This window comes from Lepidochelys olivacea (genome assembly GCF_965140295.1).
Source record: "Lepidochelys olivacea isolate rLepOli2 genome assembly, chromosome: 2".
Lineage (NCBI taxonomy): Eukaryota > Metazoa > Chordata > Testudines > Cheloniidae > Lepidochelys > Lepidochelys olivacea.
In genome coordinates, this window is record NC_140412.1 from 38,760,702 (window position 1) to 38,788,344 (window position 27,643).

At 42.7% G+C, this 27,643-nt stretch overlaps 1 protein-coding gene across 4 annotated transcripts; it reads left to right on the forward strand.

Moving 5' to 3' along the window:
• Positions 1 to 665: 665 nt before the first annotated feature.
• On the forward strand, positions 666 to 25,799 carry ZNF706 (zinc finger protein 706). Of its 4 annotated transcripts, none has more exons than XR_014710360.1 (5): positions 666 to 889; positions 4,817 to 4,953; positions 6,289 to 6,396; positions 9,341 to 9,399; positions 25,782 to 25,799. XR_014710360.1 is itself a non-coding variant. In XM_084620012.1 (4 exons), the coding sequence occupies exons 2-3, from the start codon at positions 4,819 to 4,821 to the stop codon at positions 6,382 to 6,384; spliced, it is 231 nt and encodes a 76-aa protein (XP_084476138.1). In that variant the 5' UTR covers positions 666 to 889; positions 4,817 to 4,818; the 3' UTR covers positions 6,385 to 6,396; positions 9,341 to 9,799. The 4 variants fall into 4 exon arrangements, 2 of the variants coding, with proteins under 2 accessions (XP_084476138.1, XP_084476137.1); XR_014710361.1 differs by lacking the exon at positions 25,782 to 25,799 and adding an exon at positions 9,998 to 11,821; XM_084620012.1 differs by lacking the exon at positions 25,782 to 25,799 and having other exon boundaries at positions 9,341 to 9,799.
• The last annotated feature ends 1,844 nt before the right edge of the window (positions 25,800 to 27,643 follow it).

The window sequence follows — 27,643 nt, forward strand, 5'->3', positions numbered from 1 at the left end:
GCACCAGTGCCTTTCAAACCAGCACTAGTGGAGCTGCGGAGATTTCCCTCAAATCCTTAATGTAGATGCAGCCAGGATGTCCTGATGGGGAAATGAAGTGGCCTCTATTTAAAGCGCTGCTAAGGGTGGTTTGAGCTCAACAATCTGCACGTGGACAGCTGACAAAGGGGACGGAGGATATGGTAGCGCAGCAGGAGCGGGAACAGGGGCTCGCGTTAGGAGGGTTCCCATGCTCAGCAATTCCCTTCCCTGTGTCCCGTTCTCACCGCGGATTATGGGGGGGGGGGTTAGTCGGTGGTTGAAAGTTTAGGGCCGGGGAACCGACCCCCGACTCCGTCCCCACGTGACTCGGCAGAGGGCTCTCCCCTCACTCCCTCAAACACCCGACGGGAGGCCAGGCCCCGACGCCCCCATTTTCTCAATGAACGCCCAGAGGGGCGGGATTGTCAGGCCCACTCCCCGCACGCCCAGGCGGGGCGCTCTGCGGCCCTGCCCGCCCGTCAGCGGGGGGACTTCTCCCCACGCCCACGGTGAGCCAATGGGGGAATGGGCAGAGGCAGATGGCCCCGGCTCCTCCCGGGGGCGGAAGGCTGCCGCATCCGGGCACCGCGGGAGGTTCTGCGGCGCCGCCCCCTGTTCCTGTGGAGGCCCCACTCCCTTCCCTGCGTTATGTAAGAGGGCGGCGCCGCCATTGGCCGGCGGGATCGGGGCGGCCGGGACCTGCCGGCGTGGGGGAGAGGAGGAGGTGGCGGCGGCGGCGCGCGTGCGCAGTTGGCGGGGCGCTGACTCCTCCATCCTCCTCTTGGGCAGGCGGCGGCCGCGGCTGCTGCGGGGCCGCACGGAGCCTTCTCCACCCGCCTGCTCGCTCGCTCACGGCTGGCTAGTCCGGGTAAGCGGGGACCTGGCTGGGCAGGGCGCTGCTGTCGGTGGGAGCCGGACCCTTCCCCCAGGCACGAGGGCCGGGGAGGCCCGCAGGCGGCGAGCGGGCCGGGGCGGGCGCTGGCCCCGGCCCTGGGGTGAGGGCGTCTCCTCGGGCCGGGGCCTGAGCCGGGCGGGGGCGGGTGGCCGCGGTCGCTCTCTGCCGGGAGGCCGAGGCCTGAGGTGGTGCCCGGGGGGTATTCCCCGGGCGGTGCCAGGCCTGGCCGGGCCCTGAGGGCTGGGGGAGGCGGCGGCGGCCCTTGGCCTGTTTGGGGAACTGGGGGGGAGCCTCTCCCGGGAGAGGAAAGCGGCGGAGCCCGCACGCTGCGTTCACGGTGGCTGGACGGTGTCGAAACCTGGCCCTGCAGGTGGACTCCGCGCTCCCGGTCCCTGCCGCCTGGGCCCCGCGGTCAGGGAGCGCGGCCGAGCGCAGCGTGGTCCCTGTGCCCACGGGCTCCCCTCCCGGCTTGTCCCTTGCAGTCCCGTCCCGGGGGGCTGCGCTCGCTGCTTGGAGCCCGGCAGCCGCTGGCTTCTCCCCGGCCCTCGACCCTTCAGGGTCACCCGGAAGGGGTTGAGGTGCTTGTACGCTGTGCTCCGAGCCGGACTGAATTCTCCGTCTCCAACCAGGCTGCTGCCTGAGGTTGGTTCTGCTTCATCGCAAAGGGTTTGAGGCTAGGGCCCTTGGCGATCTTGCTGGAAACGAAACTGGACAATTTTAACCTATTTGTAGCTTCTGAAAGTTTCAGAGGAAGCAGCTGCTCCTGTCCACTCTCAGGATATGAACATTCTGCTTCTGGTTTGACTTTTCGGTTTTGGTGACTTGTAATCCTTGTTGTTTTACACGAAAACAACTTCGTATGAGGTGTATTGCAATACCATGGGTGTCAACTGAGTTGTGCTATTTAGCATTTGTATCTTCTAACTTAACTGGGAAGGCTTTAATGTTAAGAATCTCTAACAAGCTTTTTAAAGTTTCTTGTATGTCCTGTCATGCAAGTCTGTATTAAATCAAGGTTTTGGGTCAGTTTGCTAGGTTCTTGAAGGGTGTTTCTGTGCTTAAGAAAAAAAGGAAAGTTATCACAGTATGTTACTTTAACTCTGACATGTGGAATTGGATTTGTTGTGGCTGAATGTAATTGTTTTAAGCAAACTCTGAAAGTGACAGCATTGTAGTATTCCAAGAGAGTTAGAAATATTTAGCTTGCCACTACACTTAATGTTCAAATTCCGCATATTGGAATTACATTGTGTAATTTACAGTACTTTAAAACTAAGTCTGGCTGGGCGAAATCTGAAAGCCCCATAATTTTCAAAAAAATGCTTTTTTTAGTTAACTAGACAAAAGTAACATCTCCATACTTATGGGCAACCTCAATATAATGAGTCAGTGTGTGCTTGTCTAGTGGCTTTTTTAGCAAACTAATATCAAGGCACTAACTAAAACATATTGTAACACTTTATAATTGGGGTGCAGCTGTTAGGAGAAATAACTGAGATTACTAAAACGCACTGTTTCCCACATCTGGATGTTTTTGTCTAAAAGGAATTTTAGTCTCTTCCTATCCTTTGTTTTAAAACAATCTTGACACTAGTATAGAGCAGAATTTAGATTAGTGAAGTCTTCTATAATTTCCTAGTTAATTTAAAAGATTTTTATAGTTAACTGAATGTTTAATCTCTCTTGCTTTTGAAACAGGAAGTGCACATTCTTCAGTGTTCTCTACATAAATAGTCTGAGGTCCTTGCTGGGATTACTCCTGAGGGAATTCTGCACCAAAACATTTAAAATTTCTCACACACTATTTTAAAATTCTTAATTTTATTTGTCAATAAATGTGGAGGTTCCATCATGGCAGTGGGGGGCACAGGCCACTGGCTGCATGGAGGTGGGAGATCACCCTTCACTTGGCAGTGGGGCTGCAGCCCAACCCTGACACAGTGCAAGGGCTGGATCTGTCCCAGAAACACCCTTGGGCCCTGTCCTTCTACACCAGGTATGGGCAGGCAGGCTCTGTCCAGTAGGTTCCAAGTGTGGAGGGACTTGGTGTGGGGTGAGAGGGTTCTAGGTGGGACAGTCTGCGTGTGGGAGGGTCTGGGTGCAGGGGTGGGTCTCAGCGAGGGGAACCTCAGGATGCAGGGGGTAGGAGGTGCGGGAGAGGGTTCAGGTGCCAGAGGTTCTGGGTATGTGGGGGGATGCATGGGGTGAGGCTTTGGGGGGGAGGGAGGGTATGGGGGCTCTGGGCAGATGGGGGAGCAGGGGAAGGGCAGTGCGGAGCTTCCTGCAGCCATGGGGAGGTTTCTGAGGGTGGGTCTGACCTGGCCCCGTCCGCTCCTTGCAGGGAAAGAGAAAATCCAGTCCTTGCCCAGTCGGGACTAGCAGCTGAGCCCAGCATAGGGTAGGAGCCACTGGCCAGGGTGTCCCTAGCTCCCCCACCCCATACACATGCTGCGGTGATTTACTTCACTGCTGGCTGCTCTGGGCACCCAAAATGACATGCCCACAGTTCTGGGGAGGGGTGCATGACTGCTCTTGGGGCTTCCCTTTGCTTCACTGTCAATCTTTTTTTCTGCAGGGGACATGAGTGGCACAGAATTCCCCCAGGAGCATAGCATGTATGGGTGTAATGTTAGCTTCAATTGAAACCATTAATAGTGAAACTGTGACAGGTATTTCTAACATCCTGAAAACTCATTGCTAATATAGTGTTTGTTGCAATAAAATCACTGTAGCTTTTCTTTAAATAGTTTTGGTACAGAAATAGTTAAAAATCTAAGGAGCTTGTTTTAAACAAAAATCTGTTTCATGGAAGTTGTTGAACATAAACCTATTGCATTTCTGTATCTTCTTTGTAAGAAAACTTGCATGGAATTTTCACTTCATGCTTTTTTCGTTCACCTTCTGACTTCATAATCCTTTTTTACAGTTGGTAGCTATAGAATAACATGGACTGTAAAAACTTTAGGGCAGGGACTGTCTTTTTATATTCATATAGTAACTAGCACTATGGGAGTGGGTTTCCAGGTACCTCTACAATACAAATAACCGTCAGATTTAAAAACAAAACTTTAGATGAGGAATTAGCAGCTAGAGTAGAAATTTGGAAGCAAGTTTTCCATGAAACATTCCCTGCTCCACTACACAGACTGTCCATGAATCCTATTCCCATGTCTCATAGACATCCTTTCCCTGCTGGTGGATGACTTCAGTCCCTGAGGGCAGCTCCTGTCTCCTCCTCTTGTTGTTCTATATGTAGTAGTGGCTTCTGATGGAGGCAGCTAGCCTGGCTCCCTTGGATCTGATTTTTATAGTCCTGTGCTCCTTGTAAGGAAGAGCCTGGACACCTGTAAAACAGCTTGCATTAGGGAGAGGCAGCACCATTTACCCAGCTTTCCACAGACCCCTAGCAAGTGCTCCATAGAAACCAGTGATCCATGGACAACAGCTCAGTAATCACTGTCTTGACACCTATGGCCCAATTCAGGTTTCATTTGGAAATGTTTAGGGCTTTATTGCTTAGAAAATCAATTGATTAAACCAAAGTGAGATCTTTAAACCAGAATTTCTTTACCTGGGCGGGAATTAGAAAATAAATGCATATAAAAGGAAACAAATTGGTTTTACTGTTTATCCACTGAAAATACCTCTCTAAAAGATGGGCTTTGAAGTGTCATTTAGGAGGAAGCTTTAGAATGGAACCTACTAACCACTTTTCATTTAAAAAGTACAGAGGTATCTATGCAAGGAACCTGAACAGAGATGTCCACTTGTCTGCCTCATGTGAATTGAGTAGGCCATATGGAGAGAGCATATGACTCCCTGCTCATAAGGATACCTTCTGAGTTGGTAGCCACATCAGTCTCTTTCTCACTTAGACTAAACATCCTTCTTTGTTTGTAGATATGGCTCGTGGACAGCAGAAGATTCAGTCGCAGCAGAAAAATGCCAAAAAGCAAGCTGGACAGAAAAAGAAACAAGGACATGATCAGAAGGCTGCAGCCAAGGCTGCCTTAATATATACCTGCACTGTCTGTAGGGTAAGGGGGAGCAGACACAAAGCATTACAGTGGGCAACTCTTCCAGCCTAGAGTAGGACTTTTATAGGAAGAAGTTGTGGAAACCACAACATAAATATTTCAGTGGTAATAGTGGGTTAACTGACTAGTTGCTCCAGGCATATTTGTAGTTTATGTGCATATAATATGAAACCCTATTACTTTGGGCTGTAGATATAACCTTAGCTACATAGACAGCTTAGAAAGAGGGAAGATGGCTTCCTGTGGCTACATGAAAGATCAGCACCTTGTAGACCAGTGGTTCCAGACTGCTTAATTGCAAGTTTTCATGTTTGCAGTTGGTATATAGTACAAGGCTTCTCTAGAGGTCTGAGATCACTTTTCTGTTGTGTATTTTACTTCATCTTTAAATGAAAAGATGATGCTCCTGCCTTGCCATCATTGGTAGCTGATACTGTTGAGCATGATACTAAGAGCTGTAGCCAGGGTTTAATAAATAGTTATATATTTCTGCCAGAGTAATTGTCTTGACAAGAGAACCGAAATTTAAGCACCTAATCAGATTCTGACTTTCCTCCTGACTGACTCTCCTGAAGCCTGCCTTTCCTCTTATAGAGTGCATTCATTTAAAGGGCCAGTCCTAGAACAGACCTGTCACTTGTAATAAACTGTAATGGAAAGCTTCCCAATGGAGGACTGCTCACTCAAATGCATGCACCCCCATTCTTTTCTGCAAAATAAGCCAGCTTTCCTACTAATGCAATCAGAAGTTGCAGTCTACACATTTCTAGAAACAATGGGTTGAGAGACTACAAATAACTCTTTGGGCCTCTGTACCAGTGAGGCTATAATAAAAATGAATTGGCTTCGTAGTTCTATACAAAATAGATATTTATCCTTTGGCTGAGTTTTGAAGGGAGTAGGCTTCCTACCTAATTTATTTGTAAAATCCTAGATTGAATAAACTTGACTTCTGCAAGGAGGTTTCTAATAAAAATGAGCACATATCTTTCAGTGCATTTTTGGCAGGTGGCATAAAACAAAGCATTATCACATATGTGCTGAAAACAGGAGTTAAAAAGCAGAGGATTGTAGTAAATATAGAGCCAGAGATTCTCTAAAACTAGCATAGTAATGCACAATAGCATCTTGGTAGCCTGTCTGCTGGAAGTACTATGGCACTAAGATTGGTGATATAAACATATGTTGCATTCATCAATGAGAAAAGTCAAGCCCTGTGTTGACCTTGGTGAAGAAAATTAAGGTTTGAAATGGGGAGAACAGTTCAGTGTAAAGATTTTACCTAACACTCTTCTGCCATGCATAAGGATGATTTTTTTTTTTTTTTTAAATCAGACACAAATGCCGGACCCCAAGACCTTCAAACAGCACTTTGAGAGCAAGCATCCTAAGACTCCACTTCCTCCAGAATTGGCTGATGTTCAGGGATAAAATTGTTTACAGGTCATTACATATACTTCTTTAAAACTAAATCTGAGTTGTACTGTTTATCATCATAATGAATTAGCCTTGTTCACTGGCTATCTGAGAATTACTTCATTTTCTCCAAAGTGAAAGTTAGCTTGAAACTAAAAACACATCCTCGGATCACTAAGCATGAGAAGCAATTTAATCATTACTACTGCAGCAGCAGGAGGCCTGGCCCTTGATTGGACCACTGATACTAACTTAAAGGAAAAAATACAACCCTAGGTGAAAAGAAAAGGAGTACTTGTGGCACCTTAGAGACTAACCAATTTATTAGAGCATAAGCTTTTGTGAGCTACAGCTCACTTCATCAGATGCATCTGATGAAGTGAGCTGTAGCTCACGAAAGCTTATGCTCTAATAAATTGGTTAGTCTCTAAGGTGCCACAAGTACTCCTTTTCTTTTTGCGAATACAGACTAACACGGCTGTTACTCTGAACCCTAGGTGAGAGGCTTGCCCATGGGGTTGATACAAACTAATGAATGCAAAGTATTATTCAGGTATTTAGCTTAGAAGCATAAATTATTATAAATACTTTTTCAAAGGATACTTTATTTGCTTCTTGCCATAGACTTAATGAAGTTTAGAGATGTTTAGCACATGACCAAATATTTAGGCTTTGTTACACAACATACAAAAATATACTGTTTGGCATGGGTAGAGAAATTATTTATGAAGACACTAATCTTTTGAGAATATTTGCAGGGTAGCTAAACCAATGCCAGAAAAACCCTATAATCAAAAAGCCTTTGGTTCGTAATTCAGTATAATTTTTCATTGATTGGAAGCTAAGCAGTAGTTAGAGCAGTGTTGTGCAACAGTTCAGTTTAACTGAATTCTTGTTTTTTTTTATAGGTGAATTCATGGCACCTATTGACTCGTCTACAGTCAGACCTTACATAACAAATCTGCAGCTGCTTTTCTAACAAACTGTTGATCAGCAAAAATGAAGGGGTTACAGAAACATTCATATTTTTATGCTGTTCCCTCTTGAGCTTCATGCAAAGACAATTCTGTGTAAATGTACAGTTGTGCCCTATTTGGAAATCCTGAAAACCAGTCCATACTTGTTATAAACATTTTTTACAATTGTAATTATACTGATGTTCATATTGTGTAAAATAACTCATTTAATAAAGTAGTATTTTGATTTTTACAATATCACAGGTTAAATGCTTGTAGAAGTTCTGTTTCAACTTTCCACATTATCTGCCTTATAAAATCCTAATGAGGACAAAGTGGAATTCTCTCCATCCTGCCAGAAACTTGAGCAGTTTCATTCCACTGAAAGTAATGTGCATTACAATAAGCTGAGCTAAAGCTAACCTAAGAGGGAAACTGCTTATGTTTACCTTCCAATGTTCTGCCTACTTGAGGTCAGTTACTAAAATTTAATTTCTTGACTCAAGAGGCATAGCAAACTTTTTAGAAGCTGCATTAGAATCATGGGACTTCCTCCTTTTTTGTTCTGTTTATTAGGGAGCGTCAGTACTACAAGCCATTTAAAACAGGTCTCCTTTGCTGTAAGGGAACTTCTTCCTTCTATTCATGCACTGGAGAGACTCTTGTTAGACAAGTGAACCTTAAAGTTTGGGAGATGGCTGGCAAAGATGAGACACAATAGCATTTAATATTTCTGGACATACTTATCTGAATAATGTTCACAAATGCTATATCCAGTTAAAGTAACTCTGCTCTTCATTGTAAAATTCAATTGGAAAGATTGTAAATGCACATGCAGTCAACCACATGTCTCACCCACCCCCACCCCCCCGCCCTTCAAAGTCTATGGCTATCTTAGTAGCAACTTTTTTCAAGAAGTGTGTAAAGTAATCAAACTCTAATGATCTACTTATTTGACAACTAACTTAAAATAAGCCTGTTGGAGCCAAATGACTAACTGGAAGTGATGTAGCTAGTTAAACTTAAATCAGTCCTGACTTACCAACATTATCAGGGAAAATTTTAAGCTTTACCTAAAACCCCTAGATGAAAGCACTTGAGGATAGATTTAACCTTCATAAAGTGTATCATGGACTGGATTCTAATCTCAGAGCACAAAGGGGGGTGGGGGGGGATGAAATCTAAAACTGGTATATTTGAATTGTGCTGGAGGGTCTGTAATATAGTAGGCATCCGAAATATATTTGAGGTGGTACTGCCAAAGAACAAAATTTCTGAAATTGGTTAGACATAGGGGAAATGCTATGAATTGCTGAGAAATTGGTTACAACAAACTGCAGCCATGATAACTAATATCTTATTTCTGACAGACCAAGTAACCCTTGGTACATGTTGAACACGTTCTTTGATTTATTGAAATTCACTCGAAATAAGTAGTATTTTTGGAATATCAAGTCAAATACAGCCTTTTTCTGTGTCCACTTTCTCTTTTAATGAATTACTTGTGTCAGGCTAGCCTCCCACACTCTTTACTGTGACATTAAGTTGTATCTCTGTAAATGTTCACTTTGGCCTAAAGTTTCATTGTAATATACCCACTCTGACATCTGTATACCACTGAACTTTTATAGGTACCCTGTTTGCCTGCTGAAAATAATCTAGTACTGCACTAGTACTTTAGAATGTAGCCCTTCATTTTTCTTAATATTAGAAGTTAATTCAATAACTGCATTCTGACAGCCTGACTCCCACAAGACAAGAAATCTGCCTTTCAACTTGGTGCTGAGGGGTACCTAAATGTTCTGATACTGTAATTTCATCAAAAATAAGATTAATATACCCTGAGCAAACTGTTCCTTACATTGATTGATTGATATTTGGTAGTCTGGTCTTACTCAGGAGAAGGCTCTGAGATGCATCCTTACCCTCCCCTCCTCCTCTTCACCTCCCCTCCCCCACCCCCACCCCCAAAAAGCCCTAAGCTGAAAGATATGTTTTGTTACTTTAATTTACAGATTGTGTAGCAAACATAGTTAATGAGCAAATAAGGTGACTGGAAAGCGGCATCATACTGGTAAGACAAATTAACATACTTTCATAAGAATTTTGTTGCATTTTGAAAACTGTATGATAACTACATAACCATCAGTTGAAATCGGTAAAGGCCAGGGTGATCTTCAGTTTTATACACTAATAAACTCCCTATGTACAGCTGAAATACTGTAACATTTTCTAATAAATTGAACCCAAAAGTATGGGGGGAACGCAGGACTAGTGGGGGAATTGTCCTCATTTAGTACTGTCTGCAAATACTCAAATGTATGGATTTAAAGAGTTGTGCGGGAGGGTAAGGAATAGGGGAGTTTCCTCTCCTCATGTCTAAACTTGTGGATGGCACCCTGTTAACTCTGGCTAAAAAGACACAATTGTGCATTGTTCTGTGTCTGATTAAAGAGCAAGTTAAAAAACCTAAAGTGTAAAATGTGATTTTCCTGCCTATTAAAAGCAAGTGTTCCTGCATTTTTATTAAATGAATTTGATGCTGGCTGGACAGCTCTAAATCTTGAAGCTATCCAGCTACAAAAAGTAGGTGTGGCAGGGCAAACTTCCCACCTTCATCCTGCAAGTCTGACTTGTCTATGCACGGACTGCTATCTCTTTCTCCCCTTTAGAGACCTACCTCTAAGGATGTTGAAGAATCTCTGCAACAAAAAAAATCAAGGACGTGTAAAATCATGTAAAAATCAAGGATCTGTAACCTTAACAAAGCAATATTTGTTTTTTGTGCAATGTTCTGGCAATCTCTCTTTGGAGACTTCCCCATCTCTTAATTCTCCTGTGAAGCAGAATGCTCTTCACTGCAAGATTGACCAAGAGAGTTAGTTATATTTGAAAGTTACATAGTGATGAAGATCTGGGTTCCTCCAAATTTTACTTTTGTTAAAACATAATGCAGTATCACTAAAATCATGTTTAAATAAGATATGTAAATTCTATTTACTACATGAGTCAAATTCTAATGCAGATTGACAAGTTGCAATGTGTTTATCAATTAAAAGTCAAAGTAAAGGGTTGAATGCTGACACCATTTAAAGCAGAAAGTTCTGACCAGCAAGCTGACTACTTTGTTAAAGAATACAGAGTAAAGGGTCAACTTGCTTTGTCTACTCAGTTCACTACTGCAAAGTGTTTTTGTACTAGAGCCTCCTGGCTAGTTTACCCATTTAGAACCTTTAAGGCATTCTTGCAATGGCTGTACCTTCAACCAAGTGTTGTAGGCTTCTAATTTCAGGTTTACACATTTACACACATTACAATATGTAATAATTACATATTCAGTGGCATCTCCAGAGAGGTCCCATAATTCAGAAAGAATGTTAAAGGCCCTGTCTATGCAGTAGCTGAAGTTTTGTTAGCAACAACTGTTTTAAAGTGATCTTGATATGTCTACCTGCATTAATAGATAGCTGTGGGGGTTTTGTATTTTAAAAAAAAAAACAACCTTGGTGCCCAAAATCATCTTTTAAAACTTTTCGATGGGGTTAAAAGCCCACACACAGCTTTTCAAAAGTGATCAGTGATTTTTTTTTTTGGATGCCTCCATTTTATGGGGTTGAACCTGAGACATCTTAAATATGGGGTCTGATTTTCAAAAGTGTTGAGCACCTATCCTCTAAAAATAAACCTTTCTTTAAAGATATTTCAAAATCATTAGTCCTTGAAAAACTTGGCTAGTGTGAACATGGCTGAAGTGTCTTCCATGTGCTTAGCTGTCAGTGGTGAGCATGTAAATTATCAAGAATTTTGCTTATGCAGAAGATGATCCTAACTATATTGACTTCTAAATTGGCTAAATGTTAGTTATTGTGCCATATTTCCTAATTTGGTCTTCCAGTCTGGACAGACACACACTCTGCTTAAATCATATTAAAAGCAGGCTCTGACCATGCCTTTTAAAAATGTTTCTAATGTAGCTTGGCCCTGTGCAAGGCAGGGAGCCAACGTATGTTTGATACAGATTTAGCTAGAACAATGTTCAGTTCTCTAAAGGTGGATCTCCGAGCCAGTGTTGAGAGGGCTCTAGCGTCAACACACTGCCCTTGAGGTGGTATCGGGTCTAATAAATCAAGCAGCAGAGCAGTTTACGTGACTGCCCTGCCTCTTTCTCCTTGAATGTTTTTTCCACTGTAAGAGGTATTAAAGCCATAAACACTTTACTATGATAAAAATCTATGGCAAATAAAAAAAAAGTCAAAGCTGCAAACTTTCTCACAAAGGTTTAAGATGTGCTAAGCATTTACTCTACATGCTGGATATGGCTAAATTTCAACATACGAGGGAGTGTGGCGTTTGAGAGCATTTGCAGGGCAAGAGAATGCATCCTAGACAAGACTGTTCTAATAAATTTGTTGTGCGTTTAGTAACGGTTATGTACTCCCCAACACTGTATAACACTGATTTGTTCAGAATCTGAATTAAACGTCATTCTAATTTCATTCTCAGCGTATGTCATTGTGACCATATTTCCTTAAATCCCTCCTCTGGCTTTCAAAGCCCTGCATAGCCTTACCTCTTCCTACTTATCCATCCTTCTTTCTTTTCACTTGACACCAGTTCCTTCCACACTAGTGACACCAGCTTCAATATATCACTTGTCTGTCTCCCCACAGTCATCTGTATGCTTTCATCTATGCCACTCCTTTGGCATGAAATGTCTTTCCTAATTGGTCTCCAGGGCTACTACCTTCTTATGCTGAATCTGCCCCATCACTCCGAGAAAGGTCTAGTTCAACCAGGATGCTTATAGCAAATTAACCAAGTAATAATGTTACGGTTGAGTGGAAGTGAGGGTGTAATTTATATAATAAATGCTAATATCAAGATATGGCTAATCATTACCTTTCCCATTTCGTTTCTGTGTTTGTCTCTCTCCTCTACCCTTTGTCTGAATTGGGCACAAACCAAGCCTTCCTAAGTGTTTTGTTCAGTGCCTAGTACACGGGGAGAACTACTGGAATATAAATTAATGTTAATTATATACCAACTTATTCTCTGCTTGAAAAGAGTAGGGTTTTCTTTTTTTAAATCTCTTTAATTCCCAGTGTATCTTAAAATACCAGTTGCTGTTATGTCTCTCTCTCACACTCACACACGGTGTAATAGTCATTTTATGTTTTTGAATAAAATTTTGAAAAGCATGTTTTACTTTGAGGTATTGATCTTAAGGATGAAAAAAAATTGGGTATCAGTCTTTAACCAAAAGAATAGTTAATTTGTCTACTGGAGAAAGTTTTAAAATGTTTACTAATATTGTGTTGGCTTGTGGAGTTCTGTATGCAATTATGATAAATTACTATCTGTATTGTGATAACACTTTAGAGACAAAGGTGCCATTGTGCTCTGTGTTGTAACTTGGATCAGATATCTGGGAATGGGTGCCGTGGGAATGGGTGAATAGAATAACTTCCTTATGAATGGAAGTGTGTTTTCTCTCCGTACAGGATTTGAGGATGGCAAAACTCCTCAACTTAGTTGAGGAAGTTTTTATATTATTAAACTAAGAGTGGTTTTGGTTTGCTGAGTTTCTTTAACTATTTTATAGTATTGTAATACTTAGAGTATAAGTATTTATGGTTTGGTTTCTTTTGTAAATGGATTCTGTTGTACTTGTGTTGGCTCTTGTAAATCAGCCATAAAGAGGGTTTCTTTTGAAGAGAGCTAAGAAATATTTTATCTAATGACATGCCTCCATTGAAGAAATACCATGGTTGTTTTTCACTTAAACAATAGCAATATATAGCTCGCTCTTATATCAAATATAAGGTAAATCCTTGTAGGGTCACCAGAAAGACTGTGAACACAGCTTTTCAGTTCTGTATTGGGGAAAACCCTTTAACTTCAGCTAGGGTTTCTCCTAACCTGGCTTATGCTGTTTGCTTACGGCTCTTCCCAAGTAAGAGTTTGATCCTGCACCACTGAAATCAGTGAGTTTTGTCATTGACTTCAGTAGGCGCAGAGTCAGACTTTAATAATACAGAATTCTCTAAACTCTGTGTTGAAGAGAGAATAACTTTTTGAACCATACATCGAGCAACCAGAATTACTGCATGTATTTAAATGGTTCAGCATTTGATAAACACAGACAGGCAATAGCTCTGATACCCTTGTAAAATTTCCATTCCACCTCTCCCCCAACTACTTTGTCAGATTTCTACGAATTAGATGTAATGTCCTCTGTATTACAAAGATTAATTCAAGCAAGCTCCTTACCCTGAAGAAGACATGAACTGTCATGTTCATGGTACATAAGAGATAAATAGTTGTACTAATCCCTAGTTTAATATTTACACAATATTGTATGAAACATGTCTTGGGAAACTGACCTGAGGACACCCATTCTAAATGAACAGGGCACATCTGGTATATTTCAGAAGCCATAACTCAAAAGATGAAATAAAGGCTTAGACAATTCCTAAATTTGATTTAACTTAATATTCTCTCACGGACTCACTACATGATTTCACAGGGCCCAAGTGTCATGTGTCCTCCCCTAACCCAGTGAGATCCGATTTGAAATTGGGGATGGTAAGAGTCATGGGAGACAGTGAAATTGTCAAATGCAAAATGGTTAATTGCTAAAAGTGATTTGGTTTAAATTTCTATTTTGAGTTATTGTTAGCCTAACAATGTTTAGTGAGTTTAAAGAGATGCACACAGTCATATATTTAAATGCCTACTAATGGGTTATATTAACTTATTGTTGATTTATTTAAGTTCTGAAATGGAAATAGAACAAGGATGAAGGAATTCCTTTTGGACTTTGTTGCTAGTATGTTTTGCTTGTTTAAAAGTGCCATGCACATATCCTCCCTTAAAACCTCTGTCCTTGCGAACACTAATAAGAAAATACATTTGAAAATCTTGGTCAAAGATTTGTGACCAAAATGAGTAGTGATTTTGGATATTCCAGTTCTTGAGCATCCAACCTGAGATACTTCAGAAAGTGGGCATTCAGTACCTTTTTGAAATTCTAGTTCCTTTAACATGTCCTAAGTTGGTCACCCATAATTGCTGATCCCTCTTGATGATCTTGGCTTTGTGTTTTCATCATTTTAAACAAACCTACAGCTGTTCCATTTAGCTTATGCTCTGCTCTGCAAATACTTTATATTTGTATTATGAAAGAAAATATTTAGTTTCTTTTTGCGGGGTGTCTAGCACAATGGGGCCCTGATTCCTGACTGGGGCCCCTAAGCACTACTGCAATACTAATAAGTATGTGTATTTCCTTATGTAAAATGTTTGCTTTTAAGCTCTTGTAAGAACTCAGGATTGATCAATAATGATGGCCATGATCTAGTCAAGAGACACAATAAGTGTCTCTCCAAGAATTTGTGTGTTTTGTGGCACCCACAAAAGAGATTTTTCTTAAGGACAGACGCAACAAACACCCCGTAAAATTTAATCTTAAGGGAGGCAATCAGAAATGCCAACCAAAGAAACAGTAAAACTGCTATTACCTGGCTAACTCTCTGATATCTTAAGTCATAAAACAAAGTAATAAATATTTGAGCCTGCTTCTCTCTCTCTCCCTACCTCCTCCCGCCCTCTAAAGACAAGCTTCTGTTTTTAAACTTGCACTCACAGTTCTCTTTTTCGGGTACAAATCTAAAATGAATAAACAAATTAAATGGCATGCACCAACCAAACATAGCCAAAGCTTATAAGTGATTTTAATAACTGCTGCGGCAAGCCTAGAGGTGCAGGGGCTATAAACTGCCAAGCCTAGAGGTGCTGGGGCTCAGCCCTGGCCTAAATTAACTACTGCACTGGTGGCATGGAATTGATATTTCAGAAAACAGACTGAAGAGACAAAGTACAAAATTCAAATTGATGCAAAGAGCCATTATTGTCAGTAAAGAAACTTTCAAATATGGTTTGACAAGAATTTGGTTCTAAGTGCATATCCATGAATTGAATAACTTACTGGGAGCAGCCTAGAAAGAAATGTGCCAGTAGAGAACAAACACTGTTCTTGTGAATCCAGTCAAACCCCTAAGGATATGGCTACGTTGCAATACACCTCCCTCAGCTAACTTGAGCTTGCAGGGTTTGGGTTGCAGGGCTATAAAATTGCAGTGTAGATGTTTGGGCTCCAGCTAAAGTCCAGGATCTTGGACTACATGAGAGAGGAGGGTCCCAGGGCCTAGACTCCAGCCTGAGCATCTACATTGCAATCTTATAGCCCTGCAGCCCAAGCCTCCTGAGCCTGAGTCAGCTGACACAGGCCAGCTGCAGGTGTTTGACTACGGTGTAGACATACCCTAAGGGGAGAGTACTCCATCTTCAATGAACTATGAGGAAGAAAATGAATAAAAAATGTTCATTGAAACAGATTTAAGTTCAGAGGAGAGTACAAAAGGACAGGAAGGTGAACCAAAAATGTAAACTCAGCCAAAGCAAAGACCAGCAACGGGCACAGGAGCCAGAAAGAATCCTTCCCCAGAACATCTCTACAAGGTGTTACTGATTTCAGACCTCAAGCAGGTTACAGAGTCCTGCTTAGTCACTACAATAAAATAGGTTGCCTTTATTCAGTGCTTAATTTATAATGAAAGAGGTGCTGGGGCCCACACTGGGCAGCTGAGCACCAAGCTCTGAAGGAAGCAGCAGCTCAGAAGTAAGGATGGCATGGCATAGGGTGTTGCTGCTCTTACTTCTGTGCTGCTGCTGGTGGCAGCGCTGCCTTCACAGCGGGGTGGCCAGAGTGTTGGCTGCTAACCGGGAGCTTAGAGGTGCCAGGGCTAAGTCCTGGCACAAAGTAAGCACTGCCTTTATTGGTGAAAATTGACTTGAAATTGTGCTCCCTGCAGCATTGATGTGGTGAGCCCTTGTCCGGCTTTCCAGAGGAAAAGGTGTTCTTGCCTTCTTTAAGGGAGCCTTTCCCTTACCATGGGCAGTAGGGGGGGATGGGGAGATGTTTACAGAGTGGAGCAGGAAGGAGCTGGAACAGGTCAGGAGCAGGGCACTGTCCTTCCTGCTAACCAGATGAGTATATGGGGGTTTTTATACCTCTTACCTGGATCGGGCTAGCAGCTGTCACCTATGAAATCTGTAAAAGGACCAGGTATCCTCATGACTCACTGTGGGTGTTATGCTAGTTGCCCTTTTCTTTGGGAGATGGGAAAGAATTTTTTCCTCACTGCTAGGTTGACTGAGGTGGGGTGGGTTTTTTCCCTTTTCCCACAGCAGGTCTGGGACCTGGAGAGGTGTAGCAGGCAGGTTAGTATGTAAAACCCATGGCAGATGTCCAGTGCAGGAACTTGTTGGGAAGAGATATGGTTATCGGATCAAATTAATTGGAAAAGGATTTCAAGGAAAGCATTCCTTCAGGGGTCTCCTATCTCTGATCCAGTTAGTGAAAGAGATGAGCTTACACAGAGCTGTTCTTCAATGTACTCGGAGCATCACAGGTAAATAAGAACATAAGAATGGCCGTACAGGGTCAGACCAAAGGTCCATCCAGCCCAGTATCCTGTCTACCAACTGTGACCAATGCCAGGTGCCCCAGAGGGAGTGAACCTAACAGGTAATGATCTAGTGATCTCTCTCCTGCCATCCATCTCCACTCTCTGACAAACAGAGTCTAGGGACACCATTCCTTACCCATCCTGGCTAATAGCTATTAATGGACTTAACCTCCATGAATTTATCCAGTTCTCTTTTAAACCCTGTTATAGTCCTAGCCTTCACAACTTCCTCAGGCAAGGAGTTCCACAGGTTGACTGTGCGCTGAGTGAAGAAGAACTTCCTATTATTTGTTTTAAACCTGTTACCCATTAATTTCATTTGGTGGCCCCTAGTTCTTATGGGAACAAGTAAATAACTTTTCCTTATTCACTTTCTCCACACCACTCATGATTTTATATTTCTCTATCATATCCCCTGTCTCCTCTTTTCCAAGCTGAAAAGTCCTAGCCTCTTTAATTTCTCCTCATATGGGACCCGTTCCAAACCCCTAATCATTTTAGTTGCCCTTTTCTGAACCTTTTCTAATGCCTGTATATCTTTCTTGAGATGAGGGGACCACATCTGTACACAGCATTCAAGATGTGGGTGTATGATTGATTTATATAAGGGCAATAAGATATTCTCCGTCTTATTCTCTATCCCTTCTTTAATAATTCCTAACATCCCGTTTGCTTTTTTGACTGCGCTGTACACTGCATGGACGTCTTCAGAGAACTATCCAAGATGACTCCAAGATCTTTCTCCTGATTAGTTGTAGCTAAATTAGCCCCCACCATATTGTATGTATAGTTGGGGTTATTTTTTCCAGTGTGTACTACTTTACATTTATGCAAATTAAATTTCATTTGCCATTTTGTTGCCCAATCACTTAGTTTTGTGAGATCTTTTTGAAGTTCTTCACAGTCTGCTTTGGTCTTAACTATCTTGAGCAGTTTAGTATCATCTGCAAACTTGCCACCTCGCTGTTTAACCCTTTTTCCAGATCATTTATGAATAGGTTGAATAGGATAGGTCCTAGGACTGACCCTTGGGGAACACCACTAACTACCCCTCTCCATTCTAGAAATTTACCATTTATTCCTACCCTTTGTTCCCTGTCTTTTAACCAGTTCTCAATCCATGAAAGGATCTTCCCTCTTATCCCATGACAATTTAATTTACGTAAGAGCTTGGTGAGGGACCTTGTCAAAGGCTTTCTGGAAATCTAAGTACACTATGTCCACTGGATCCCCCTTGTCCACATGTTTGTTGACCCCCTCAAAGAACTCTAATAGATTAGTAAAACATGATCTCCCTTTACAGAAACCATGTTGACTTTTGCGCAACAATTTATGTTCTTCTATGTGTCTGACAATTTTATTCTTTACTGTTTTTTCAACTAATTTGCCAGGTACTGATGTTAGACTTACCGTCTGTAATTGCCAGGATCACCTCTAGAGCCCTTTTTAAATATTGGCATTACATTAGCTATCTTCCAGTCATTGGGCACAGAAGCTGATTTAAAGGACAGGTTAAAAACCATAGTTAATAGTTCCGCAATTTCACATTTGAGTTCTTTCAGAACTCTTGGGTGAATGCCATCTGGTCCCGGGGACTTGTTACTGTTAAGTTTCTCAATTCCAAAACCACCTCTACTGTCACTTGAATCTGTGACAATTCCTCAGGTGTCCTCAGACAATTCCTACAATAGATGGTTCAGGTTTAGGAATCTCCCTAACATCCTCAGCCATGAAGACTGAAGCAAAGAATTCATTTAGTTTCTCCAAGATGACTTTATCGTTTTTAAGTGCTCCTTTTGTATCTCGATCGTCCAGGGGCCCCACTGGTGGTTTAGCAGGCTTCCTGCTTCTGATGTACTTAAAAAACATTTTGTTATTACCTTTTGAGTTTTTTGCTAGCTGTTGTTCAAACTCCTTTTTGGCTTTTCTTATTACGTTTTTACATTTAATTTGGCAGTGTTTATGCTCCTTTCTATTTACCTCACTAGGATTTGACTTCCACCTTTAAAAAGATGCCTTTTTATCTCTCACTGCTTCTTTTAAATGGTTGTTAAGCCACGGTGGCTCTTTTTTAGTTCTTTTACTGTGTTTTTTAATTTGGGGTATACATTTAAGTTGAGCCTCTATTATGGTGTCTTTGAAAAGTGTCCATGCAGCTTGCAGGGATTTCACTCGAATCATTGTACCTTTTAATTTCTGTTTAACTAACCTCCTCATTTTTGCATAGTTCCCCTTTCTGAAATTAAATGCCAGTGTTGGGCTGTTGAGGTGTTCTTCGCACCACAGGACTGTTAAATGTTGTTATATTATGGTTGCTATTTCCAAGTGGTCCTGTTATAGTTACCTCTTGGACCAGATCCTGTGCTCCACTCAGGACTAGATCGAGAGTTGCCTCTCCCCTTGTGAATTCCTGTACCAGCTGCTCTAAGAAGCAGTCATTTAAAGTATAGAGAAATTTTGTCTCTGCATTTTGTCCTGAGGTGACATGTACCCAGTCAATATTGGGATAACTGAAATCCCCCACTATTATTGAGTTTTTTATTTTGATAGGTTCTCTAATCTCCCTTAGCATTTCATCGTCACTATCACTGTCCTGGTCAGGTGGTCGATAATAGATCCCTACTGTTAAATTCTTATTAGAGCATGGAATTACAATCCATAGAGATTATATGGAACATGTGGATTCATTTAAGATTTTTATTTAATTTGATTCTACATTTTCTTTTACATATAGTGCCTCCCCCCCACCCCACCCCCACACAACCTGTCCTGTCCTCCTGATATATTTTGTACCCCGGAATGATTGTGTCCCATTGATTGTCCTCACTCCACCAGGTTTCTGTGATGTCTATTATATCAATATCCTTTAACACGAGGCACTCTAGTTCACCCATCTTATTATTTAGACTTCTAGCATTTGTGTATAAGCACTTTAAAAACTTGTCACTGTTTATTTGTCTGTCCTTTTCTGATGTGTCAGATTCTTTATGTGAATGTTTCTCGTCTGATCTGGCCCATACTTTGTCCTCTTTCATCCCCTCCTCCTGACTAAAACCTAGAGAATATCAATCAATAGACTCTCCTCTAAGAGAAGTCTCTGTCCGATCCACGTGCGCCTCTGCAGCAATTGGCTTTCCCCCATCTCTTAGTTTAAAAACTGTTCTGCAACCTTTTTAATGTTAAGTGCCAGCAGTTGGGATCCACTTTGGTTTAGATGGAACCCATCCTTCCTGTGTAGGCTCCCCCTATCCCAAAAGTCTCCCCAGTTCCTAATAAATCTAAACCCCTCCTCTCTACACCATTGTCTCATCCACGCATTGAGACTCTGAAGCTCTGCCTGCCTACTTGGCTCTGCGCATGGAACTGGTAGCATTTCTGAGAATGCCACCATAGAGGTCCTGGATTTCAGTCTTTTTCCTAGCAGCCTAAATTTGGCCTCCATGACGTCTCTCCTACCCTTCCCTACGTCATTGGTACCTACGTGTACCACGACCACCGGCTCCTCCCCAGCACTACACATAAGTCTATCTAGATGCCTCCAGAGATTCGCAACCTTTGCACCAGGCAGGCAAGTGGTGGAACAGATTGTTTAGCATAAGTAGTTAGCACATATTTCAAGGGACCATTCAAGGTGAACTGGCCCATTAACATCCCTCTAGTCACAGGGGGGAAAGGAAGGGAGAGGATTACAAGAGGCAGCTGGGGCATGGGGTTGTTAGGACTAGCCTACACTGGCAACGCTAAAGTGCTGCCATGGCAGCCTTTTAACGTGCCTTTTGTGGTCGCGGTGCAGCTCTCCCAGCACTCCAAAGAAACTACCTCAACGAGGGGTGTAGCTTCCAGGGCTGAGAGCACGGCTCCCAGCTCTGGGGCACTGTTTACACTGGTGCTTTACAGTGCTGCAACTTGCTGCACTCAGGGGTGTTTTTTCACACCCCTGAGCAAGAAAGTTGCAGCGCTTTTAATTGCCCGTGTAGACAAGCCCTTAATGGGTTATAGATTGTCAGCATTGCTATTCAGTCCATGAGTTTTAGCATCTAGCGAAGCTATGAATTTAAGCTTCAAGGCTCGTCTTTTGAAAGTGTTGCGCAGGTTGCCTTTGAGGATAAGGACTGAGAGGTCACATACAGAGTGATTGTTTTGTGAAAAGTGTTCACCCATGGGTGATATGGTATATTTGTCTTCTATCATTTTTGTGTGTGAGAGAGTTCATTCAAGAGCACGGTGATTGTCTGGTTTCACCCACATAATTATTATTAGGGCATGTAGTGTACTGGATGAGGTACACCACATGATGTGATCGGCATGGATGGGACCCAGGGATCCTGAAAGGTGTGTTGTGGTGGGTGTTGATCATCATAGCATTGGAGCTATGTCTGCAGGTTTTGCATCTGTTGTTCTGGCAGGATCTGGTGCCACTTTGAGTTGGTGTATCCTGGTCTATTGGAAGCTTGCTTCTGATGATGAACTTGGAGAGGCTGGGGCAGAGGCAGATTAAGCTTTCCTGGGGCCCTGGGCCAGAGCAAGTGGAGGACCCTTCCCCATCCCTTCTGCCTGCAGTCCCACCCCCGCTCCCCCCTTTCCACCTGCGGCCCCACCCACAACCCCACCCCTTTCTACCTCTTCCCTGGGGCCTTCCCCTGTTCCACCCAGGGGCCACCCCCCCCACACTCTGACACCCCACAACCTGTTTGCTCCTTTCTGCCCCGCCCCCAAGACAGAAGACGCACAGCCTCGGGGCGCAGGGGCGAGTGAGAGCTCCTCCAGTCTCAGGGCTGCAGTGGGGGACTAGGGTCAGGGCTCTCCCCCCCCCCCCACTGCCCTGTGGCTTCTGACAGGGTTGGGGGGGTGCAGGATGCGTCCCCCACCGCCCCGCGGCTTCTGCCAGGGACGGGGTCAGAGGCCCCTGGGGCTTCCCCTGTCCCGCCCACCCAGCGGCCGTTGCGCCAAGCTTCCACCACCCGGTGGCAGATTTTTTCCTGAGCCCCTCAGTTGGCGGGAGGCCCTGGGTATGGGCCCCATCATCCCAGTGGCTAATATGCCACTGGGCTGGGGGGTTGTTTGAAGCCAGAAGAGGGGTTTCAGGAAAGATTTCTTTCAGGATGTGGTCCCCATCCAGCATGGGTTATAATTGTTTAATAAAACCCCATGTGGGTTCCAGTATGGGGTGGTAGGTGACAACCAGGGGTTTTATTTCCACATTGGTCAGAGGGATTTTATTTCCATATTGAAGCAGATTCTCTCAGGGTAGATGAGTGGCCCATTCCATGATGCAATCTACTTCTCTGGTGGAGTGTACTTGTTTGGTGAAGGAGGTTTTAAGTGTGTTAAGGTGCATATCCGACTTTCTGTCTGGAGCATATTCTGTGGTATCTGAGTGCCTGGCTGTAGATAACAGATTTCTTGGTGTGTTTAGGGTGGTTACTGGACCTGTAGAGGTAGGTCTGGTGATCTGTGGGTTTCTTGTATGTAGTTGTCTGTAGGGTTCCATTGCGGAAACTGATTGTGGTATCCAGGAAGTTGATGCTAGGGTGGGAGTATTATAGAGAGATTTTAATAGATGGATGGTGGATGTTGACGTAGTGGTGGAAAGGGTGAGGGTGTTTAGGTCATCTGCCCAGAAGATGAAAATATCATCAATGGTTTTATGATGCTGCCTTCCCCCCACCTCCTTCCACTCCTCACTATGACTGGGGGGGGGGGGGTGTTAATGGGCCACTTCACCTTGACTGGTCCCTTGAAATATGGGATAACTCCTTACACCAAACAATTTGCTCCATCTGGTATTTAACTGTGACATCCTGAGTACACTTCCCAGACCTGTAGAAGAGCTTGGTGTAAGCTCGAAAGCTCGTCTCTATCACTAACAGAAGTTGGTCCAATACAATATATTACCTACCCACCTTGTGTCTCTAATATTCTGGGCCAACACGGCTACAACAACGCTGCATAAAATCATTTTTGTGCATTCATAAACTGTTTTAGTTCAACTAAAATAAAGCAGGACTCACTTACTTTTAAACAACTCCTTTTCCCATCAGTCAACTGTATGGAGTATTCCACTTATTAATTTTGGGAATAATTCATTTCTTTGTCACGATTCACCTCGAAAAGTGTCCTATACAGAAAATATGTTTTGCTCCAATAGAAGTTGTCATCTCTGCTGAACTCACACACTCTTACTTATATTTGTAGAATAAATTATTAATAGCTGCAAGTGTCCTCGCTTGTCTAAATCCTGATGTTCCCTAAGGCAAAGTGAGAACTTTTGTGGGACCAGTAGTGGGGTCACATCCCTGAATTTCTATCACAAGAAACAATTATTAATAATCTGGCCCAGCAGATGTTTGCTTCTCTGGACTATAATTTTAGTAATCTGGGAATATTTTTTGGCCCTCCACACCCTAGCTCACGCAGAAACACTCCATTCATGCCCACCATTCCCTCTCTGGTACCTTTCCTCCCTGGCTGGACCATACAGAAAATCTTTTTTAGGGACAGAGATCCCCTGGGGAAGGCGTGTGAGGGAAGGACTTGGGACAGAACCAGTGGTGGGTGTATGTCTTGTCCCCATGCCATTCTGCCCTTAAGCTTACTGCAGAATGCTTGGGAAAGGTAAGGCTATATAACTGTTTCTGCAATGCACCCCCCAGCCATGGCTGTGAAAGCACCAGCCCTTGAAGGGAGTCCCAGAAGCAGCAATTGGCACACTATCTCCATGCTTAAAACATTCACCATATTGAGCTTTATTGTTTTATAACTGATGACACAACCAACCAACCAAAAACATGGGCCTGGTTCCCTGCTGCATTTATTTAAAATAATTGGCTCTAGGATGAAAGCTTTCATCTCACATTTCAGCTACTAGCCCCTTCAGACTGTGTTTTGCTAAATGTCTAATACAAGTTTAATTGCAGAAAATCAGTACTGCAAACTCCACCTTCTAGCCAACCCATATTTGTTTCTCCACCCTCACAATGCCTCATCTCATTTATTCTCCACTTAATGCTTTCTTTCGGGAGGAGATAAGTATTGTACATAAAAGGAAATGAATATGAAAAAACACACAGGCATGAAGCAAAACAAGAACTGGCAATGCACAGTCTGTAAGCGTGACCCAGATTAGTCAGCGTGATCATTTAGGGCTTGACTCTGCAAAGCTTTACACATGAGACTAATTACATGAGTAAAGGTTGCAGGATTTGACCCTTAGTTTTTATCCACCTTGGCAGTAAGCTGAGCTCTTTATTGCAGCCATTGAATTTATTTCTAAAGAACATTTTCTACCCCTCTCTTAGAACCATCTACTGACCATTAGTTCTCCAAACCCTTAAAAACAGTTATAAATGTCAGAAGAAATTCTAAGATGAGTCTTCAAATCCCATTTCTAGTTGTATTATTTATTTTCTATAGTGCGGCTACTTTTTAGCCACTAAGAACCTGATCCTGCAGTCCCTCAAATAAGTGAGAGCTTTGCCATGATTTAATTAATATATTCCTTTGTACAGGGCCCAAAAGTTGTCAAAAATGTGTACTAGATGCCTAGATAAGTGTAATGGGAGCAGGATTGGGTTCAACATTCCAAACTACTTGTACAGATGGCTACTTTTGATGTATGTTTGTTCTCCCATTGAGTGTATTACAGATTTTAACTATCTTTAATCATGACCTTATTTGATAAAGTGATATTAAATATTAACAAAAAGAAAAGGAGGACTTGTGGCACCTTAGAGACGAACCAATTTATCTGAGCATGAGCTTTCATGAGCTACAGCTCACTTCATATGCATCCGATGAAGTGAGCTGTAGCTCACGAAAGCTCATGCTCAAATAAATTGGTTCGTCTCTAAGGTGCCACAGGTACTCCTTTTCTTTTTGCGAATATAGACTAACACGGCTGTTACTCTGAAACCTATTAAATATTAGTTTCTCTTCATTTCCAGAGAGAGCTAAGGGGAAATACTCCCTTAAGCAACTATCAAAATATTACCCCCTCCTTGCTTTTTTAAACTAACCAGCCAATAATCAATTAAATAATTATCACAGCTACAAAAAAGTTAGAACGACAAAGCTTCCAATACTTTAAAAATGTAAATCTGAGTTAAACTGACTCATAAGAATCACATAATTAAACCTAGGAGCCAAAACCTGCTCTCCTGTCTCATCTAAGCAGTGCCTTTGATTGAAATGGGATGAATAAGGATAGAATTTGGTTCTGTATTAAGAGTCCACATTTGCAGTGAAATGGAACATGCCGACAGCACAAATGAAAGCACCCTGGGGTAACAGGAAAAGAGCCTAAGCTTGATGCTACAAACTGCACAGGCATAAAAGTACATTTTGTCCCACTATTAAACAAGGAGATTTGGGATCTAATAGTGTCTCTTCCTGTAGCCCTTCCATTTTCTATTCATGAAAAAATTGTCCACAGTTGTAATTGTTCTGTCCAGCCCTCACAAGCCAAGGAGAATTAATCAAGGTCTACAAAATCTACTCCTCTTAGTTTCAAAGAAACATTCTTTTGTACTCTAAATATCTATTGACATTTGAATCAAAGCACACAAAAGACTCCTGTCCCTGCTATTGTGCAAGCAGTTTTTCAGAAGTTGACAATATAATGAATGGTGCATTTCTCTGTAGACACCCAGAGCCCTCTTATTTTTACCTAACGTTTTTGATTTTTTTTTTGAAAATTAACTCATTTGAGAATGGAAATACTGATCTATGCACTGAAAAGCTGAAACAATTATATTTAAATTGCCTTGACAAGAATGACTGATGGCTTATTAGAATATGATCCTGGCCAGTTAGGGCCATATTGTCTACTGCCCTCAGCTCAGGTGTACAATGCCTAGCTACATCAATATGGTTGTATAAGGCCCTGGATGCCCATTGCCAATATGTGACTGACTGTCAAATCTTTTAGATCACAAATGGATACCAGCTCCCACCAAAGGCACACTGGGACCTCATCACCGAAATATCCTGTAAAACTTGACAAATCTCATCTACAGTATGTGTAATGTATTTTCTATCTTAAACTTGATTTGAACTTACTGTTTTCACATGTAGCCAGGTGTGCTTGCATGGGCTGATAAGTAAATAGTGTGGATTTTGCTTATTTTTAAATTAGTGAAAATAGCAAGTCTAATCAACAATAAATACTTCAAATTTTGCACTATGTAATACTTAGCACTTATACTACCTTTTCATCCATATATTTGAAAGAACTTTACAATGCAAATGAAATAATTATGTCCTTGTCTAGCTTGTTCCTTGCCACCTCCTCCTGATGTTGCCTTATATATTAAAAATGTATAATACACTTGGACTGAGGTTGAGATGAAAATAGGAGACAGACTTGTTGAACGTCTCTAGGTAAGCATAAAAGGGGTAAAAAACAAGGGTGATATCATGGTAGGGGTCTACTACAGATCACCTAACCAGGAAGAAGAGGTGGATGAGGCTTTTTTAAACAATGAACAAAATCATCCAAATCACAGGACTTGGTGGTGATGGGGAACTTCAACTACCCAGACAAAAAGTGTGTTTTACCTAGACATCTGTTGGTAAAATAACACAGCAGGGCACAGATTATCCAATAAATTCTTGGAATGTATTGGAGACAATTTTTTTATTTCGGAAGGTGGAGAAAGCTACTAGAGGAGAGGCTGTTCTAGATTTTATTTTGACAGATAGGGAGGAACTGGTTGGGAATTTGAAAGTGAAAGGCAGCTTGGATGAAAGTGATCATGAAATGATAGAGTTCATGATTCTAAGGCAGGGGTGGGCAAACTACAGCCCAGGGGCCACATCCAGCCCTCCAGACATTTTAATCCGGCCCTCAAGCTCCCGCCAGGCAGTGGGGTCCAGGGCTTGTCCCGCTTCAGCTGGGGAGTAGGGTCGGGGTCTTGCCCCACTCCGCATGGCTCCCAGAAGCAGTGGAATGTCCCCCTCCGGCTCCTCACATAGGGACAGCCAGGGGGCTCTGTACGCTGCTCCTGCCCGCAGCTCCCATTGGCTGGGAACTGCAGCCAATGAAAGCTTCAGGGGTGGCACCTGCGGACAAGGCAGCACGCAGAGCTGTCTGGCCTCACTTCCATGTAGGAGCCGCAGGAGGACATGCTGCTGTTGCTGGGAGCTGCTTGAGGTAAGCGCTGCCCAGAGCCTGCCCCCCTAACTCTCTCCCGTCCCTGCCAGCCTTGATCCTCTTCCTGCCCTCTGAACTCCTCAGTCCCAGCCCGGAGCACCCTCCTGCATTCCCAATGATCTCTCGCAGTCCACACTGTTATTGGGCACCGATAAACACCTCAGAGCTATTACGGCCAGACTTGGAAAGCGATCTTTTAAGTTGCACCAAAATTCCAGAATGGACTTTACCCAACTGGCAAGATCGGCCAAATCATTGGCCACCTTATGTGATCTGATTTTTGTTTTTTCATAAGCTATGAGAGTTGCCATTATTCTCGGTGCAAATGCTTCAATTGGTGCAATATTTCCGATGATTTACTTAAAGTGACCACATCTGCAGCAGATGACCTACAGCTTCGCTCACACGCCTCAGAAAAAATCCACATATCATAGAATATCAGGGTTGGAAGGGACCTGAGGAGGTCATCTATTCCAACCACCTGCTCAAAGCAGGACCAATCCCCAACTAAATCATCCCAGCCAGGGCTTTGTCAAGCCTGACCTTAAAAATATCTAAGGAAGGAGATTCCACCACCTCCCTAGGTAACACATTCCAGTGCTTCACCACCCTCCTAATGAAAAAGTTTTTCCTAATAT

Coding starts and splice junctions, on each gene's coding strand:
- ZNF706 (XM_084620012.1), top strand. CDS start 4,819: ATGGCTCGTGGACAGCAGAAGATTCAGTCGCAGCAGAAAAATGCCAAA. Junction 4,954..6,288: donor ATACCTGCACTGTCTGTAGG/GTAAGGGGGAGC, acceptor TTTTTAAATCAG/ACACAAATGCCGGACCCCAA.